At 39.6% G+C, this 21791-nt stretch overlaps 1 protein-coding gene across 1 annotated transcript in view; it reads right to left on the bottom strand.

The window, feature by feature from the left end:
• KCNT2 (potassium sodium-activated channel subfamily T member 2) overlaps positions 1-21791 on the bottom strand; it is a 222524-nt gene that overhangs the window by 23838 nt on the left and 176895 nt on the right. Inside the window, 4 exon segments of the mRNA XM_033151401.1 lie at positions 10012-10146; positions 17920-17991; positions 20429-20555; positions 20558-20600. Of these exon segments, the coding sequence (XP_033007292.1) occupies positions 10012-10146; positions 17920-17991; positions 20429-20555; positions 20558-20600 (377 nt within the window).

Raw genomic sequence — 21791 nt, forward strand, 5'->3', positions numbered from 1 at the left:
TCTCTTCCCTGTTAAGTGTGTATAGGATTGCAACCAAAAGCAATCATATATAAGTCTTTCTCTCGTATTTGGATTCATCCTAGTTGGGTGGGTGCAATTAGGACAAAACCCCAAATGGAGAGAAGTAAAGGTAAAGGACCCCTGGACAGTTAAGTCCAGTCAAAGGTGACCATGGGGTTGCAGCGCTCATCTCGCTTTCAGGCTGAGGGAGCCGCCATTTGTCCACAGACAGCTTTCCAGGTCATGTGGCCAGCATGACTAAACCACTTCTGCTGCAACGAAACACCGTGACAGAAACCAGAGCACATGGAAATGCCATTTACCTTCCCACCGCAACAGTACCTATTTATCTACTTGCACTGGCGTGCTTTCGAACTGCTAGGTTGGCAGGAGCTGGGACAGAGCAACGGGAGCTCACCCTGTCACGGGGATTTGAACTGTTGACCTTCTGATCGGCAAGCCAAAGAGGCTCAGTGGTTTAGAGCACAGCGCCACCCGCATCCCACAAGTAGACAAGTAGGGTGGCCATTACCATGAACATGCTAGTGCCCTTCACAGTGACATTTTGAGATGGGACAGGCAGCTCCAGCTTTACTGCTGTTGCTGCCATACTGAAGCTGTCTTCAGGATAGGCAGCGTTTAAAAGTTAAAAGAAAAAAGTAAGCTGTCCTCCCTGCTGCTGTGGTATGAAATGTTTGGATGTCAAACTCTGGTCCCTAAAACAGCATGGGTGGAAATGCCTCCATTGGTTATCTGCAAATGGAGTGGCAAAATGGGGCTGCTATCTGTCCATGATATACACCAGAGATTAAAACAAGCATGCCACATGTTTAATTTCCCCATTCATGGCCATGACTAGATCTTTGTAATAAGCAAAACATTAAAAGTTACATTGCACCTTCACACACTAAACACGACAACACTAAAACTTTTTCTCCATTTTCCAAAAATGTGTTTTCTAGATCCTCACATTGCTGCAACAAAATTACTGGTATTTCTTTTTAAACATAGAGTAGCTGTTTGATTTACTAAGTCAAACTAAACATTTTGTTTAAATCCTATATATCCTAAATTTCAGATATGGGAGAAGGCTGCCATCTAGTGATTATATGCTACACACAAGCATGGACTAGCAGGAGATGGCAAATAATTCCAATTGCAAGCTATAACTAAACTGGAAAATGTATTTCAGTTAAGTGTTCCTAATTTTTCTTGGCTATACCAGAATCTTTTCTGCATCTTGAAAGCAAGCTTTAATTTAGATTTCATCTGTTTTTCCTGTATTTTCCTCTCATGGTTAGTGATTTAGAAACTTGTGTTCCTTTGAGAAGAAACAGGGCCTTTTCCCCTTTTGTTTTGTTTTGTTTTGTTTTGTTTAAGAAAGGGCAACCCAACTGTGGATTACTGCAAATTAACAGCTTGGAGGCATTTGTTCCTTGAGAAGAAGAAAAAATAGTGATAAAGTAATTATGGGTCCAATAATGGCAATATTGGCAAGCAATTTCATCATGCTTAATCTTCAGGGTACAGATGACAGCAGGACTATAAGAAAAAATGGTGCCTGCAGGAGGTTTTTTGTTTTTTTAATCCACTGCCATCAAGTCTATTAATCTACCATTAAAATAGATGGTGTAAAGTAGCAAACTATGAGCAGATTCACATGCAGAAAAGGCGAATGAATCGTAAAGGCAGAGAAAATTTACTAAGACCGTAGCTCAGTGGAAGAGCTAATGACTTTTCATGCAGAAGTTCCAAGTTTCATTCCCAGTGCCTCCGGCTAAAGAGAACTGTTTAAGCCAGAATGGGTAGACAGCATTGGGCTCAGTGGGCCAATGGTTTCAACTCAGTATCGGGTAGCTTCAAGTGGAAGTGAAGTCATCCTGAAACTACAGAATTAAGCTCCAAGAAAATATGGCTAGAGACAGAAAGGGCCATGACAGAACAAACAAGAGAAGGTGAATGCAAATTATAGGTAAAGGTAAAGGGACCCCTGACCATTAGGTCCAGTCGCGGACGACTCTGGGGTTGCGCGCTCATCTCGCTCTATAGGCCAAGGGAGCCGGCGTACAGCTTCCGGGTCATGTGGCCAGCATGACTAAGCTGCTTCTGGCGAACCAAAGCAGCGCACAGAAACGCTGTTTACCTTCCCGCCGGAGCAGTACCTATTTATCTACTTTCACTTTGACGTGCTTTCAGACTGCTAGGTTGACAGGAGCAGGGACCAAACAATGGGAGCTCACCCCATCACGGGGATTTGAACCGCCGACCTTCCAGTCGGGAAGCCCTAGGCTCTGTGGTTTAGACCACAGCACCACCCTCTAAACAGTAGTGTACTGGTTTGTATAAAATGGCATAAAACACTTTCTGACACTGCTCCCATGTGTATACCTAATCCTTGAAATGTCAGGTGGGACTCTTCCCATTGGCCTCGCTCCTGAAGTCTGCATGTTCAGTGAAACATTGGTAATGGAAGCCTATGAGCTTATAGTTGTGCACACATAGGTTTTCTACCCTACTAGCAATCTCTTAGTTTACACACAGAAGCAGAGAGCTACTTCTCAAGATCTACTCCTTAAACCAACACAATCTTCTTTTATAACTTCTAGCTTCTTTTTTTAAAAAAGGGGGGGAACCAGGAAGTACTGACACAAGCTATGAACATTGGGGTAGGTAGGAGAAGAACTTCATTTCATAGCAACAGAACTACTCACCAAGGAATAGTTCAAAACAACTTCCGGTTAGGTGCCGAGTCAATGGCGGACGGGAGTCCGACGGCTCCGTCCTCCGTAAGGCTTTAGGGACTACCGTGCCTGCGCCACGGGTCCCTTAAAGCCACGGGAAGAGCGTCCCGTGGACCGTCTGCTTCGTGGGTCCCAGACGTGTCGTCTCCGCTCCCGATTGACCCTCGTAAGGGGGGAAATCGGGCGAGCGAAGCTCCGGCACGGGACTGAAGAAGCGTCTGCCTTCGGAGGATCAAAGCAGCGATCCCGCCAGACCCGAGCACCCGGCACTTCCGACATAGAAACTTCCAAAGAAACTCTGTAAGTAAAAGTTTTTGGACTGTCTGAAAAGTTTGGAGCACACTGCTTGCAGAGGAAACTTTAAAAGGAAGCCTGTTCCCTTTGAACTGTTTGCGCGAGCTTGGTAGCGCTAAAAGATTAAAGCCGCGAGTAACGGAAAAGTTTTGCGAACTCTGCCAAACTTTTTAAAAGTTGATTAAAAGTTGTTTTATGGATGTTTTGAGACTCAGAAATAGTTGATATGGCAAAAGAAGACACCGCTCGCCCTCAGGACTAGGATTCCGGGTCAGTAGCGGGCTGCAAAATATTGTTGCCATTTCTTTTTCCTTGATACTGTTTCAGTGACTGTTTACCAGTGGAGACTCTTTGACTTTTGTAGCCAGATACAAGTTACTTTATGGACCTGGTGGTAACACTGCAAGTGAGAAACAGTTACTGACTTGGGCTACTTAAAATAGACTCTTCTTGGCTTTAAGGAATTTATAATTTTGGGAAAATTTGAACTCTTTGCCTAAAAGTTGGATTAATGGACTGGTGTGGGCTCCTGGCTCAGCAGCCTCTTTGTTCTCAGAAGCTAGCTGCAGGCCACCTGGTGTTTACTTTTGGGACTGTTGGTCTTCTGCTGTGAATGTCTGAGACAGTTACCACAGCAACTGGAGTGACCTTGAGATTACAGCTACAGAGCCCACAGGGAATGGAAACTAGATCTAAAGGAACTGGCTCTGAAAAAAGAAAAGGCTCTGTTTCCTTAACTCTTCAGGAACAAATGGAGAAATTGGTTGTTAGCGTGGCAGAAATTGCAGCAGGTTTGAATAGTGTCACTGAAAGGTTGAAGCAAACACAAGAATCGGTGAACACTATTGGTGCATCAGTGAATACAACAGTTAACTCTGCAATAGAAAAACTCCAAGCTGATATAAAAGCCGATATTAAAAATTCTACTGAGACCTTGGAAAAATCAATTGGGCAAATTGAGGAGAATGTAAGAAAGAACAGAGAAGAAATTAATAAAATAGGGCTTGAGGTGACTACTTTGAAAAAAGACTCAGAGGAAATTAAAGTGGTCAGAGAAAAAATAAAAAAGGTGGAGGAAAAATTGGACAATATAGACTTGGAGCAGATAGAGAATATTGGAACACGACAGAGAACTGTTGAAGAATCTCTTGCTTTTCTGCAACTACATCAGAGAGAAGGAAACATAAGAATAAGGGGTCTTCCAGAATTGGAAGGGGAAGACCTGAAAGCTTATATTGTGCAACAATTTTCAACATATTGGGAATTAGAAGAGGTAAACGTCTCAGCACGCATAGTGAAGGCCTTCAGATTTGGACCCAGAGGTTCCAGAGGAAAGAAAAGCACTAAAACAGTCAGTGACTGTTTGCTTGTGCTGCACGATAGACACGACAGAGACTACTTTCTGGACTTACACTACAGAAACAACCTGGTGGTACAGCAGAATAAAGTAATTTTTTATAAGGACATCCCCAAATTTTTTTTGGATAAAAGAGCTCCTTATAACGATTTGGTGACTGAGCTAAGAAGAAGAAAGATCTCCTTCAGTTGGGAATTTCCAGAAGGCCTGGCATTTACGTTTGAAGGGAAAAAGATAAGAATAAGGTCCTTGGCGGAAAAGCAAAAGTTCTTGGACAAGCATCTGGAACACTTTAAAGGTACTCCATTGGATCCAGCACAGCTCTATAAGTTTCCAGAAGTATTCCCACCACCGTCGGGACTACCAGGACCAAGCCAGGATCCAGAACAAGATAAGAAAGGACAGGCAACTGGAGGAGAAGAATAAACAAAGAAATGGCGCTCAAGTTAATGACTTGGAATGTTCGGGGATTGAATCAGAGACCAAAGAGACGCAGAGTGTTTTATAGCATAGAAAAGAAGAATTTGGACATAATATGTTTACAGGAAACCCACATAGCCCGTCGTCATAGAAGATTATTACAGAACAAAAAACTAGGCCAAGAGTTTATATCATCGGACAAGGTCAAGAAGAGAGGAGTAGTGATTTACGCAAAGGAGAAATATAGCCCAAGACAGCTATTTAAAGATGAAGAAGGGAGATACATCGCAATTGAAATTAACGTACAAGGCGAAAAATTTCTGATTCTGGGACTTTATGCACCAAATGATGGAAAGTCGATTTTCTACAAAAAAATACATGACTTGCTGTTGGATTATTTGGACTATAAGGTAGTTTGCCTTGGAGACTTTAATGGGGCAGTTTCCACATTAATGGACAGATCTCAAAGAACCAAATTAACAAACGATGGGAAACTCCCAAAGACCTTTTTTGAAATGGTGGATAATTTGAATTTGGTGGACTCCTGGAGATTAAAAAATCCCAGAGAAACAGAGGCAACGTATTTCAGTGAATCTCAGCAGTCATGGTCGAGGATAGACTACATCTGGATTTCGAATGAATTGGCTCCAAAAATACAAAAGGCAGAAATCGGTCCCAAAACGCTTTCAGACCATAATCCGGTACAGTTAAACCTAAAAATGATTTCCAAGGATTCTTTCAGATGGAGAATGGATGATGCACTGATGAGGGATACCAAGCTAGTAGAAAGAGCGGTGAAAAAGATGAAAGAATATTTTCAAATCAATTGGAGCTCAGAAGTGGAAAAAAGGATTGCTTGGGATGCAAGCAAAGCGGTAATGAGAGGATTCCTCATAAGTGAAAAGGCAAAAAAGAAGAAACAACAAAATGCAGAAATGGAGAGACTGCTGAAATTAATTAAAGAAAAGGAAAAAGAATTAAGAGGACATCCTAGATGTGTCAAAATTCAAAAAGAAATTAGATACTTGCAATCCCAATATGCGAATATTATGAATCAAGACATCGAATGGAAAGTGAAAATGATGAAACAAAGAACATTTGAATCTGCTAATAAATGTGGAAAACTACTAGCTTGGCAGTTAAAGAAAAGACAAAAGGCAAATGTCATCAGCAATTTGGTAGTAAATGGAAAAAATGTAGAGAACCCGGAGGAAATCAGATGGTGTTTTCAGAGATTCTATAAGCAACTGTACAAGGAGGAGAAGATAGACGAAGTAGAAATAGACCGATTTCTGGAAAAGAATGGATTGCAAAAAGTCCCAGAGGAAAAACTAACAACCCTCAACCACCCAATTTCGACGCAAGAGATAGAAGATGCAATAAATAACATGCAAATGGGGAAGGCCCCAGGACCGGACGGATTAACAGCAAAATATTATAAGACATTGAAAGACTGGCTATCGCAGCCGTTAAGAGAAATTTGCAACAAAATATTAGAAGGAGATAGGGCACCAGAGACGTGGAAAGAAGCCTTTATCACACTGATTCCAAAACCAGATACGGATAAGACTCTAATGAAAAATTATCGCCCAATATCCCTCTTGAACGTGGATTACAAAATTTTTGCAAACGTTTTGGCTACAAGGTTGAAAAGAGTGCTGAAAGACTATATACATAGAGACCAAGCAGGTTTCTTGCCAGGAAGACAAATAAGTAATAACACGAGAATTATTGTGGACATTCTAGAAAAACTGGAGAGAGACATAAATACAGATGCGGCACTACTGTTTGTTGATGCAGAGAAAGCATTTGATAAAGTATCTTGGACATTCATGAAAAAGAATTTGGAAAAGATGGGAGTTGGAGAAAAATTCTTAAATGGCATCAAGGCCATCTATACGGAACAAAGAGCAAAAATAATAGTAAACAGTGTGATATCGGAGGAGATAGAAGTTGAGAAAGGAACAAGACAAGGGTGCCCTATCTCCCCTTTACTTTTTATTACGGTCCTGGAAGTCCTCCTAAATATGATTCGAAAAGATAAACAGACAAAAGGAATCAGAGTGGGAGAGAAAGAATACAAACTACGCGCCTTCGCAGACGATCTGATGCTATCCCTACAGGAACCGGAAAGCAGTGTCCCCAGAGCTTTGGAATTAATTGAACAATTTGGACTTGTAGCTGGCTTCAAATTAAATAAGCAGAAAACCAAAGTTTTAGGTAAAAATTTGAGTGCAGATCAGATTCAAAGAATACAAGAAGCCACAGGCCTCAATTTTGTTAAATCTGTAAAATATCTAGGTATCAATCTCACAACCAAGAATTTGAACCTGTACAAGGATAACTACGAAAAACTGTGGATGGAGATAAAAAAAGATATGGAAATTTGGACAAGACTTAAACTGTCGTTAATGGGAAGAATAGCAGTGGTCAAAATGAATGTCCTACCAAGGATGCTGTTTTTATTCCAAGCCATACCAATTTTGGACAAACTAGATTGCTTTAAGAAATGGCAAAAGGACCTATCGAAATTTATATGGCAGGGCAAAAAGCCTAGAATTAAATTCAAGATTTTAACAGACTCTAAAGAGAGAGGAGGCTTTGCCCTGCCGGATTTAAGATTATATTTTGAAGCTGCGGCCTTTTGCTGGTTAAAGGATTGGTTTAAATTAGAGAACGTTGACGTGTTGGACTTGGAAGGACACGATAATATGTTTGGCTGGCATGCATACCTTTGGTATGACAAGGTTAAAATTCACAGAACTTTTAAGTCTCATATAGTTAGAAAATCCTTATATCAGGTTTGGACTAGATACAAAGATCTGTTGGAGAGAAAGACTCCTAGATGGATCTCTCCAGTAGAGGCCAAGGCCTATAAGAGACCGAATATGTCTGCAAATTGGTTAAGATATATGGACATATTGCAGCAGGAAGGGGACTCATTCAAATTAAAAAGCTATGATCAAGTGAAAAGTCAGGTCCCCGTCTGGCTGCATTATCATCAGGTGTATGAAACATTTAAAATGGATAAAAAAGTTGGTTTTCAAGTCGAAAAATCAAAACTGGAAACAGAACTGATAGAATCGAATTTCAAAAACCTTTCCAAAATGTATAATCTTCTGCTAGAGTGGCATACTAAAGATGAACTGGTTAAATCGTCAATGATAGATTGGGCGAAAGATGTAGGACACAATATTATGATGGATGACTGGGAGAGACTGTGGCAGAAAGGTATTAAATTTACTGCTTGTCATAGTTTAAGAGAAAACATAATGAAAATGGTCTACAGATGGTATTTGACACCAGTTAAGATAGCCAAGATGAATACCAAAATGTCAGATGTATGTTGGAAATGTAAACATGCGAAAGGTACCTTTTATCATATGTGGTGGCTGTGCCCAGCGGTAAATGCTTTCTGGGATAAGATTTATAATGAGCTTAAGAAGGTAATGAAAGTTACCTTTTGTAAGAAACCAGAGGCATTTCTTCTGAGCATGACCAATGAAGAGATACCCAGTCAGGATAGAGTGTTTTTTATGTATGCCACAACAGCAGCTAGAATCCTATTGGCAAGAACATGGAAAGGGGAAGAGATACCAACGGTGGAAGAATGGCAGATGAAGATGATGGAATACATGGAACTCGCAGAACTGACCGCCAGAATCCGGGACCAGAGGGAGGAGACGGTGTCACGAGATTGGAAAAAATTCAAAGACTATTTAGTTAAATCAGCAAAATTGAATATTTGAGCAGAGATAAATAGAGGCTTTAATAGGTTTATGTTAGATAAAACTGGCAAGAGAAAATTTTTGTATGAATGATTTCTTTGTTAAATAGGAGTTAAGATTTGATATTAAGATAAGATTTATAGTTGATTAAGTATATGACCGAGTAAAGTTAAACATATTGAAAATTTGAGCAAATGTTAATTGAACAAGATATAAAGCTACCTTAAAGATGTATTTGACTTTGAAGACAGTGGAGGGAATGGGGGAAGTCCCCAAATAGAGAAGTTAGAAACAAGGAAAGTACAAAGATAGGTATTGGTCAAGGTATGTATATGTTCTTTTTTCTTCTTATGTTTATTGTTATTGTTATTGTTTTTATTGTTGTTTTTATATTGTTTAATATGCCTTGTGTTGTTGTTGTATTTTGTTTTTCTGTGTTTTATTGGAAAATAATAAAATCTTATAAAAAAAAAAAACAACAACAACAGCCGCCGTTGCAAAAACAGCAATGGCCATCTGTATTGCTGCAGTTTATTCATCCAGATTACCAAGTGGTTAATTACACACGGTAGTAAATACACCACTTGATAATGGGTTACTGTATTCTAGCAGCTGCCACACAAAGTGTAGCAAGCAGTTGTGTCTCAGTAGTATGTATTCAGCGGAGAAGTAGTATCTGTGATGAGCAAGATGAGAGAAAGTGCAGGCCTCATTCGTACTGCTTGAGGCCAAATGTTAGCTGCAGGGATGCAACCTCAAACCTATACTTGACCCCCCCCCAAAAAAAAACCCCACCAGATTTTAACTGAACCTTCTGGGACCCATTGGTGAAAGAGCTGGAGCAGATTTAACATGCCATGAAGTTTCGGGCTTAATCATACTCTATGTGCCAACCAGGAGTGTCAACTTGAATAAAATACTGTGGGGGCCAAAGTCAGCCCCAACCTGCCTAATCAATCACATGACGCAGAGCACACACACCATTTGGATGGGAATGTCCATCAACTTTGTGGGGGGCCGGCTTCCTCAAATATTTTATTGTGGGGGACAAAGCCCCCACAGTTTCTAGAAGTTGGCTCCTATGGGGCCAACATCAGAGGAAAATCTTTTTAAACATTATTTAGAGAGGGCATTTAAATAACAGCATTACTTATTTTGACTGCTAGATTCTTTTTAAATCTTAGCTACTGTTGTTTATTCTCGTGTGCTATATCCAGTTATAGATACAGGCTTTATCTTAGAACAGCTTTGGGGTTTGGTTTGGTTTGGTTTGGTTTGGTTTTAACAAATAGGTTGTTCTTAAATTTTATAAAGTCACACTCATGACATACATTTAAACAAAGCCATATCTAGGGGGTGGAGTAGTCAGTTTTTTGTTTTGTTTTTAGCCCTGGGTGCATTCCACTTAGCAATCTTCACCATAACAAGAATATACCATATGCAACAAACGTACAAAAGTACAGCCACTTACCTAAAGAGGGTTTGTACATTTACAATAGTTTTCGCATCTGCCATATAGTCCTCTTCAGCACTCATAGTGCTTTCTTTATCCACCACGACCACGTTTGCAGCAAAGGTCACACCACACCTTAGCAAATCATCTAGGCTTTTGAAAACAGGGCAAAATGTTAGGCAATGTTAAAATCATATGGCTCGTCATAAAATTAGCCACGTATTGTAAGCAACTTTTACAATATTTAGGAATTTGGAACCCTGAGGTGAGCAGATTGCCCTGCAAGTCATTGAACTCAACCTTTGTTGCACCTTAGCATGCAAAAAAAACAACAACACCCTAACATTTGCTGTTGTCAAAACAAAATAAAAAATAAAAAAATCCTTCCAGTAGCGGGGGGGAATGTTATGAAAATGAATGTTATACTATATAAAATGTATTGTCTGATTTCTCCCACTTTCCCCCCTATGGTAATATATATTGCTGCTCTTCTTCTTCTTCTTCTTCTTCTTCTTCTTCTTCTTCTTCTTCTTCTTCTTCTTCTTCTTCCCTTGGAGACCTTTGCATGACAAGTGACTAATAAGCCTAATATATGAAATGAAATGAGTAGAAATCCATGAGTAGAGGAGGCTCCGCCCCCTTTAGACTTCACCCTCTAACTTGTGGAGGACAACTGCGATTTGCTTAATGTGTTTGTGTATGTGAACAGCACAAATAAGGCTCGCTTTAAACTAGTATCTGAAACCCACATTAAAACCCAGTTTCAGATTACAACAGCCAATGTCACTGCCAATATGCTGCTTAAGCACAGAGAAATGTTTGCTTCATGGAATGGGAAAGAAACAATCTTTCCAAGTCTGGCATCCAACTTATTAAACTGCGGTTAATAAGGCATTGCATATGTACTGACCCACAGTGTGATTAATTTCCCTTGGCTGATTACTATCTTTCGGGACACTATTTCAAACTAAAAAAGTAAAGGTCAATTTTTAAAAATGAATAAACCAGATATACCATATTGGATAGTTGGTAGGAAGTAATTACATAGCATGCTAGGAAGGATGGCAGACACAAGGCTTCCGTTTAAAAAAAATGTTGGTAAAACTATTGCTTGAGTTGCATTAAGATGGCATTTCAAATAATCATATTTCATTTCCAAAGGCTTCTCATGAAACTGCAAAGTTTGGCAATACTAGACATTACACAAAGTCCTCACCATCTCCTCTTTGCCTTGTTCAGTCCACCAAGAAGATTGTTCCAAGGAAGGATTGCCTTGCACAAATTAAGTTCATTAATTGCACACCCCGTAAGTTTTTGGTGAACACGTAAAGCAGGCTGTTTGGGGACTACAACTCCCATCACCCCTAGCTAACACAACCAGTGGTCAGGGATGATGGGAGTTGTAGTCCCCAAACACCTGGAGGGCCGAGTTTGGGGATGCCTGACGTAATGTGTGAACATAACAAATACATTTGCAGGCGTTTATCATACATGAAGGCTCGTCAGAGAGACAGCAAGACAGAGGCTGTCTGTTGAATGTACGCTGAAGTTAAAACAAACTGGGTTTGTTTCCATATGGTGTGAGAAGCTGCATTCAGACAGTTGACACCAGCAGCTTTCCACGACTGGCAGTCAGCCCAGAGTAGCAATAATTAAGAAAACAGCAGGAGAAGAGAAGAAGAGTTTGGATTTGATATCCCGCTTTATCACTACCCTAAGGAGTCTCAAAGCGGCTAACAATCTCCTTTCCCTTCCTCCCCCACCACAAACACTCTGCGAGGTGAGTGAGGCTGAGAGTCTTCTGATAAGTGTGACTTGCCCAAGGTCACCCAGCAGCTGCATGTGGAGGAGTGGAGACGCGAACCCGGTTCACCAGGTTACAAGTCCACCACTCTTAACCACTACACCACACTGGCTCTAGCACTTCAAACTGTTGTTCCCAAATGATAGGAAGGTCCATTGAAAGCATCCCCCACACCACTCCACGGGGGAATGTAACAGATATGGATGTTGCTTTGGAAACAAAAAGAAACACATTTCATGCTGATACAAGCATGCAAAAACAGAAAGAGAGCCCTGTGGATGGGGCATGCTAAATTAATATTGAGGTGAATGTGATGGTCCAAGAGTCAGCTCCCAAAGACACTTGGAATGCTTTTTCCAAGGTGTGTGTGTGTGTGTGTGTGTGTGTAGCAGCTAAACAAAACTGCCATTTGATTCAGAATTTTTCACAAGAGAGAACTCCCCCTTTCACTTCAGGTCATTTGTCTTATCAAAACCACCCACTCTGAGATGCTTCCCCCCCCCTTTGTACTGTGGGTGGAGGAAACCTCTAATCCAGATTCTAGCTAGAGACAAGAAATTCAGTAGCTGCCTAAATGGAATTTCCGGAAATAAAACGCCAAGCATACGCTGCTGTCTTTCAAAATTCACACTTATCTGAATTTTGTAATGGAGTTATCGAACCATAAAATGTATATATTTAGGGGAATTGTGCAGGGAAAAAATTCACATTTTAGCAAAAATGTACAGCAATGCATTATAGTAAGGGGAGATGCTTTCAAAAACATGTATGCAGGGCAAAACTACGTTAAACTGTGTCCATGAGGAGAAAGCTGTGTAAAAAAAGACGCAGGTACATGGCAAACAGAATATAAGATTCAGGAATGTAAGGTAAAGAAAATTGACAAATTTGTGCATTACTAATTGCAGTTGATTTAGCTCCTCTGGGTGAAACAAAAAGAAGCAAAAAGCAACCCACACTCCAGGAAAGCACATTTACATCATTTGTAGCTTGAGTATACAATATTACAATATTTACAGGCAAGTTCACATATTCCATCCCGCTGCACCCCATCACTTACAACATGTAGGTTGTCTGGTATAGTCAGGGGATTGAGAATGCAAAGGCTAGGCTGCCTTTTGTTGGTTGAAAGATTGGTTTATGTTAGAAAATACAGATGTATTAGATCTGGAAGAACATGACAATGTATTTGGATGGCATGCATATCTTTGGTATGACAAGATAAAGCCCATAAAAGCTTTAAAACGCATATAATTAGGAAATCTCTGTTTAAAGTATGGATGAAGTATAAAGACTTGTTAGAAAGAAAACGCCCAGATGGTTGTCACCGTTAGAAGCGAAAGCCCACAAAAGAGCAAATATGGATAGGCATTGGCCAAAATACAGTGACATTTTGATACAAGAAGGAGAAAATTTAAAATTGAAATCATATGAACAATTGAAAGGATATGTTATGGACTGATTGCAATATTATCAGATTAATGAGTTATTTAAGCTAGATTTAAAAAATGGTTTTCAGTCAGAAAAATCTAAGTTGGAGACGGAATTGTTAGAGCCAAGGACTAAAAATTTATCCAGAATGTATAATTTATTGCTTGAGTGGCATACTAAAGATGAAATGGTGAAATCAACTATGATGGATTGGGCGAAGGATGTGGGGCACAACATCATGTTGGAGGATTGGGAAAAATTGTGGAAAACGGGCATAAAATTTTCAGCATGTAACTTGCTTAGAGAGAACATTATGAAGATGATGTATAGGTGGTATTTGACACCTGTTAAATTGGCAAAAATTTATCACGGACAAAGTAACAAGTGCTGGAAATGTAAACAAACAGAAGGAACTTTCTTCCATATGTGGTGGTTGTGCCCGAAGGTAAAAGACTTCTGGGAAAAGGTTTATAATGAAATGAAAAAGGTGTTGAAAAACACTTTCAAAAAGAAACCAGAAGCCTTTTTACTGGGCATCCTAGGCCAGGAAATCCCAAAGTGTGAAAGAACTTTATTTATGTATGCCACAATAGCAGCAAGAATTTTGATAGCTAAAAACTGGAAGACAGAAGAAATACCAATGATTAAAGAATGGCGGATGAAATGATAGACTATATGGAGCTTGCTGAACTGACCGGGAAACTTCGTGACCAGAGGTGGAAGAAGAGTGGAAGAAATTTAAATTTATTTAAAAAATTATTGTATGATTGAAAATTAGATATAATTTGGAAGAAAGTTAGACTGTAGATTTATAGTTTGGTTAAGGGTATAGGAATTGTGAGAGAATGAGTTAAGATATAAGAGAAGAATGATTAAGATATAAGATAAGAATAATGATTAGGTTTTTTAATTAAAATAAGATTTTTAAGATGTAAAATAAGATTTTTAAGATGTAAAATAAGATTTTTAAGATGTAAAGAAATTACTAAAGATGATAGACGAGGAACGCAGAAGGGGGAGGTGAGAGGAAGTCAGTATACAATGTAAAGGATAGAAGTAAGTGATAGTAATAAGTTTTTCTTTTTGTTTTTATTGTAGGTTTGTTTTTATGTTGTATTGTTTTGTATTTGTTTAGGTGTGTTGTTTAAAGCTTTTATAAAATTTAATAAATATATTTTTTTAAAAAGAGAATGCAAAGGCTAGGAAACGAACTCTTCACTAAATAAATTAGACATTCCCGTTGACTTGGAAGAACAACCATTATGTGCTTGAACACAGATTCAAATGATTGACGTTCTGCCCATGGTAAATTCAAATTGACTGTGATTTCAGCATCGCGAATGGACGTTGTAGGTATTCCTCACTGTACGTTCAGATGACAGATCATCAAGTTACCGAAAATGTTTCAGAAAGTGGGTGAAACTAGGGCATGGAGGGCTGTGATCCATGAAACAATTCAATATGCCCAAACCCATTAGCATGATGCTCCTAACTCATGAGGGGCAATGGTGAAGCTCGACAACCTGAATGAACTGAGAATGCCTACTTAGAATGAGTCCCAGAATCCTCTGGAATCTTCAGGGATTCTTCATCAAAGGAATGGGTGCATAAATATACTAAGGGCTAGAAGGTTCTGAACACAGTGGTATTCCCCATGTTTGTGTATTTCAGTCAGGATATAGGCTTACTGGGGCAAGGAATTGAAACTACTTTGATTCAAGTGTGTTAGACCACAGTGCAAACATAATGATCTGCTACATAAATATTAACAGATGAAATTAGACATGCAGTCTTAATATCATTTGAACAGATAAGCATTAAGATGCCAAATTACCACAATTTCCTCCCAACTCATTATAATTTATAGCATTCTTTGTATTTTTGCCAGGCTATTAACTTTTTAATAACTGGAAATGAGAAATAACAGGAGAGAAGGTGGTCTCAGACTGGATTCGTTGATAAGTTATGCCGCAGTGGCCAAGAACCTTTGTACTTCTCACAAAAGGGTCTTTTGATTAATGTTGCTTTACTAAATTCAGATATAACCTCCAGGTTTAAACTCAGCAGAAGACGCCACAACTACTACATACAACCTGTTTTCTTCAGTGTATTTTAAGTTTTCAATTAACTAATTACTAAGGATCCATCTTGTGCCAGAAGGAAGAGAAGTTAAATGCATCAGCAGGTTTTGCCCAAATAAACGACACGGGCTGGCTCCGCTAAATTGAGCTAAGTTAGCTGAACTTAGATGACACAAAAACAATGAGGCAAGTATTGGGAACTGTGTTCAAGTTACTTAATCTGGACCTAACTCAAGATGATCAGGAAACACTGATATTTAAACAAAATTATTCAATATATATGACAGCCTACAAAATACTGGGTTGTATCCAACACTGTGTGTGCAGACTTCTGCTAATGCAATGGGAATTCCCTGCTTTTCCTTTCACCCCTCAAAAAAAACCCGAAACAACATTTGCTCCATAGGGTGTAGATTTTATGGGTGGGGAGGCAGCTTCAGAGAAGAGGATGGGAAAATTCAATTGGGAAAGCAGAAGTTGGAATAGCAGCTCTGGATATGAACCGCTGAGTATATTTACAACCTCTCCCCCCCCCTGCCGCTGCCAAAAAAGAAAAAAGAAAAGAATGGAGAAGAAACAGGAGATGTTGAAATTCATACAAAACAACTTATTCCATCATATCAAACCAAATTGCTCAGATTACGATTTTATATATGGCAGCAACAACAGCTGCTGAATTATACACCGATCTTAAGTGTGTTTCTGCTTTGTTTTTAAAAAATATATCAGCCATTGCTGCCAATGACAACTAAGACAGAGCTCTGCAAAATTCCAAAGGCTGTTTTCATGTATCCAGGAAAATTTGCATCTTCTGTACTTATCCACATGGAAGAGTTTGGGGGAAACTTCCAACTTGGGTAGTAAGGATGCCTGCAGCTGTCATGTAACATTCCCTCTGGGGAATTTAAATGGCGACGCTTTTAAATTTAAACTTCCCACAGTGCTTCAAGTACTGGCATGTCAGGGTTCTATAAAGCATTTTGGGAAATGTAAATAGCAGCTCCAAACTGCCCCTCTGCTTTGTGGGCATGCCTCTGTTGTTCATCACCATGTAAGCCTGGAATAGGAACCCACAGCAATATAAGAGGGGGTCACCAGAGGGCACTTTGCCAAGGGCCATTCAATGATGGATTCAGCCCTGCTTGTAAGTTTTGGGACTTGGATGAACAGATAAATGGCAAATGGCATTTGATAGCACATGAAAAAGCCCTTGACAAGCAGAAGGTAAAGCAAAAGACTCTAATCCCATTTCAAAACAAAAACTGGCTTGGACAAAAATGCAAGGTAAGTTTGCGAAGGTACCTTTTATCATATGTGGTGGTGGTGTAAGGTAGTAAAGCTTTCTGGGAGGTGATATATAATGAAATGAAAAAAATATATTTAAAATAACTTTTGTTAAAAACCAGAAGCCTTTCTATTAGGAATTATAGGTACCAATATTCCAAAGGAACAGAAAAGACTCTCTATGTATGTGACAACAGCTGCTTGAATGCTATTAGCCCAGAGATGGAAAGAAGAAAGAGTCCCTACCAGAGAAGAATGGCAAACCAAGCTGATGGACTACACTGAAATGGCAAAGCTGACTGGAAAGCTCAGGAACCAAGAGGACAACTTTTCAAAAGAATGGGGAAAATTTATAATTAATTTAAGAGACCACTGCAAGCAGATGCAAACATTAGCAGGATTTTAATCTCACTTGTAATGTAACAAATACTATGGAAAATATGGTTGGGTATAAAATAGAGTTATGGAATATATGCAGTTGTAAATGTCGACAATAGGACCCATGGAGGGGATGGGGGATGTCTCGAGATTCAGAGTAACCTCTGTATATGGATATACATTTGGATTGTTATAAATTTATATTTGTAAAATCAAATGAAAACGATAAAAAATGCAAGGTCAGTTTGTAAAGACTGTCTAGCTCCCGTTTTGTGGCATAAGCGCAAATGGAAACGAGTCTTTTGACTGGATGTGCCCGGTTCTAAAACAATTTTTAAACAAGAATTCACAGCAGCACATCATGCAAGAATTACACGATAACTGTAATTATTAGACTAGATACAAAGTCTCTCTCTCTCTCTCTCTCTCTCTCTCTCTCTCTCTCTCTGTGTTGTGTGTGTGTGTGTGTGTGTGTTGAGAGAAATAAACTCAGAAACGGTGTAGCTCTAGCTCTCCAAGTCCCATATCACACTGCATTCTCGCCAAATGTCTAAACCACTTCTGTGGATCAGCCCAAATCCTTCATGTTATAGTGGAGTGACCTTGAATTCCCTGCAACCACTTTGAGTCTCTGAAGAACAAGACTGACAGGACTGTATGTGCCCCGGCAACTTGAAAATGAGTCAGGGTTACTTAGACTTGCAGAAATATTGTCCCCCAACAATTGAGCCCCTTCCAAAGCAAACTGGAATCTGGGTCTCAGAAACAGGATTATTATTTTTAAAGGGTAAACTAGTAACTCAACGGTTCAGAAGGGTGAAGGATAAACATGCATGCAAATATGCTACCATTTGAACTATGACACCACACAGGGACACATGCAATTACACAGCACGGCACACCACACTACAATATTGAGTGTTCCAAGGATATATTTTTTTTACCTACTTGTCAATAGAGCCCACCATGTAGTAAACCATTGGAAACCAACAGATTGCATCCAGAAAATGCATATCTGGCCTAAGCAGCAGATGGGTCACAAAGCGAAACATATTGTCACAAAGAGTCATGAACTAAAATGCTAACAAATGCAAATGCAATTTGGAAACACTATGATAACTCAAAGAATACTTTTTTTATTCATTCAAAAGGTTTATCTCATTAGAACCGTTTTTACTTACGGAAAACTATCAAATAGATATATTTATACATATCATACTTTTGCGTGTTCAGACCTTTTAACCTTACCCCAAATAAATTCAGACATGACTCAAATTTGGTTTTTGGCAGAATTTAGGCCACAACTTTATTGATTACAGCAAGTGAGCGGTTGCATAGGCTCTGGTTCGACTAGCTCCCTGCTCCACAGGTAGCGCTGACCCAGGGTTCCAGCATAGGTCAGCCAAGGATGAACACCTGGAAAGCAGAAAGCAGAAAGCCGGGAAAAGACTATGTCTGCCGCCCAAATGTCCCCCTGGACTCAGGCACGGGCACAACCCCCTCTCAGGGGTTGACCAAACCATCGAGTCCCTGGATTCCTTTAACGGAACACCCTTCACATAGGGATGGTGAGAGGTTCTCCCATCCCTATTACCTGAACCAGAGCCTATCCACAACCTTACAAGTTGTGATGATTTGCTACGCGGCAGGCGAAACCCAAATAGCAACAGCCAATCAGCCAAGTGGGGAAAATTCCTGCCGTGCCTCTGTCCCAACGACAGATGACACATGGCATAGCAAGGTCAAACGCACAAGCCCTAAAAGTAGGGAGAGGTGGGGGTGTCCCCATGTGCATGGGTATTTGTAGTTCCCTTGATCCTTTTAGCTTGCGTCCCATTGGTCAGATTGAACCCTGCATCGAGGGACCTACTGACTGGGTATTGTGGCTGTCAATCACTCCCACCCACAACAAAGGGGTTTGGTTGCCAGGTCTCACCTCTTTAAGAGAGGACACGATCTAGCAAAAGTGTTGAAATCAGATGCTTTAAGGGCAGAATAAACCCCATGCTTAAAGACACTGTATTGATAAAGACAGATACCTTTCCCACACACCCTATAGGAATACTTTCCTGCAACATGGCCCCAAATAGTTAGGGGCTGCATATGGATGGCGCAACAGTGTGTGTGGGGCAGATCATATAGGCCTTTTCCAGCATATCAGTACCTTGCCGGATGTTGCTGCAGCTGATTAGTAATATCATCACATATAAAAACGGCCAAATTTTTGTGCACAATTTCATCCTCATGAATCCTGCTGAAATCAATAGGATTTAAGTCTATCTAACTCAGTGCTGGGTTACTGCGGAGTCGCTGAGCTAGAGGATCAGTAAAGCTTTCGTAGCAAAACTTTTCATACATTCATTTTCAGGAGGCATGTGAAATGGCATAGTTTTTATGCTTGCTGCAGAATATTTTGATTTTACGTTTTAACTGTGTTTCCTAAGAGGATGGTGTATAAATACATTTGTGAACCACATTTTGTCAATATTCCCATTTTGTTGCTGTTGTCATATACACTGAAAAGGCAACACAGGGAGAGGGAAGTGTGCTACAGAATACTGGGGGGAAACCATACTTTAAAAACGTTGTTATATTTAAATATAAGCTCACAAACAGGATGTAGTGCAAGCACTAGAGGGCACTGTGGTTTTAAACTCCAAATTTCAGCGCAGTGTGAAATTTTCAGAGGTGACATTGAAACAATACCTTAAAGACCATTTCACACTTTCTGATTCCCAGAAAGGAAGAGCAAAAAGAGATCTACTATTGATCATAGGTTCAAGATCCTACATTACTGAGGGCTGATATTATGAGACTCTACGGCGTAAGGAAAGGAACAGTGACAGTTCAGGGTTCTTGCTCCTGAACACGGGATATTTCTCATGTTCTTGTTTAAAATACTAAAAGCTACCCTTTGCAAGAATGTAAAAGCGACCTGTTATTATTATTAGCTATTGTCAGGGCAAATGCATTCCAATCTATGCTCCCCTGTGAAGCAACCACACCTCTGCAGAAGTTCTGAACGTGATAAACAGGTTATCTGGTGGAGGTTGAGCTGAAAGTGGGCTGAAAGCTTGAATTTGTGCAAACAAACAAACAAACAAACCCACAAACCGTGTATGCATGCACCTGTGTGAAGGGCGGCCTTGTAAGATGAAATGTAGCATTTTGCAATTCCCAGTAATACGAATGGCAAGCTAATATGTACAGATGATCCTTGTACCGATCATGATATAGCCGTGTTGAAATTTCATTTTGCCATATTTTCACTTCACCGTTGGTGCATAAAATAAACGCTTGCTGCTGCTGACCATCTCAAGGTACTGATGCCATAATACTTCCCATTGAAAGCCATCCATTTAATGAATTAGCCAGGGATAATGCAGACGTATCATGTCCTGAATATGAAAACCATATCAGTAGAATAATAATAAACCAGCATTTAAAATCCACTTACGGGTTATCTAGTAGTAATACTATTGGATTGAGTTCTTTCTTTGGTCTGTAATAAGCCTGAGAGGAAACGATAAAGTTGTAGAGACCATTCCCAGCAGTCTCTGCAGCCACTATTATGATTTTGTTTTGAATCCGTAGGCTTTGGCATCTTCGTAGTATTAATGTTGGCATCCCTAAAAACCAGAAGTTAAAACAGGGCGTCATGGCCTTCCGTTACAGGACAGGCTGCAAGAAGACATCATCCTCAACATAGTAACTTGACGGTAGCTGATGGCTGTTGAATTAAAGACCTGCCCACTTCATGAAATATTGTTGCATGCACAATAGAGTACCTTTATTGAACAAACTCATCACGTTCAGTACTATAAAAATGGAAATAATAATAATAATATTGTTATTTATTCAGATTATTGTAAGATAACCCTCAAAGGGAGAATGGTTGATGAAAACCTTGGACTACACCAGAGATGGCAAAATTGACAGCGCTGATAAAAGACACAAATTTATTATCTTTAAAGAAGAGGGGAAACCTTTTCTAGTCTATATAAAAAGTTATTTCCATACGTGAAGACCACAGCAGGGTTTGAAGTGCAAGAAAATAGTAAAAAATATAAGAAACGTGTAAGAGAAGATGAACTTGGATAAGATGGAACCTTCAAACAAAATGGTATGTAATTGGGTTATAAACATTGGTGTTGAGTTATCAGGAAGTGACTCATTTAGTTGAATCGGAATATAATTGTTGAGTAACAAATGTAACTTTCTATATGGAAAAATATTATTATAAAAAAATATTATTGTAAGCTGCTGTGGAAATATTGTAAGCTGCTGCAGAAATTCTAAATAGACTGAACAGCAGTTTAAAATGTGATAAACAATAAGATGAACTTAAAGTTAATTTGATTTTGAGTTTCTTCCTGGGCCACACAGATGATCATTCCCCATATCTTCCATGCTGCTGTTGCATGATGGACAATTTCACATGTGGAACATGAGAAGTTTGGTCTCATGTTTGAACTGGACTGGAACCAGACAGGGCAGTTAAATATATCCTGCTGTATCTGATCAACGGAGTACTTTCTGATCTAGGTATGCTTCTCATCTTCTTGGACATACATGCAGACAAAAGGTTTTGCTTCCTCCATGCCTGTGAATGAAACCTAGCTCTGAATTGTTTGCCCCTTTCAAAATAACCTATTGCTCACAACATAATAATAGGACTCTGAAACCTAACCCCAATTTCAAGGTTGTATCTCCCTTACGTGGCATTATGTGGCAACCCTACCCTCTGGGTAGGGCTAGCCCAGTGTTCCCAAACTTGGGTCTCCAGATGTTTTGGGACTACAACTCCTATCATCCCTGAC

The sequence above is a fragment of the Lacerta agilis genome, chromosome 6 (genome assembly GCF_009819535.1).
Source record: "Lacerta agilis isolate rLacAgi1 chromosome 6, rLacAgi1.pri, whole genome shotgun sequence".
Classification (NCBI taxonomy): Eukaryota; Metazoa; Chordata; class Lepidosauria; order Squamata; family Lacertidae; genus Lacerta; species Lacerta agilis.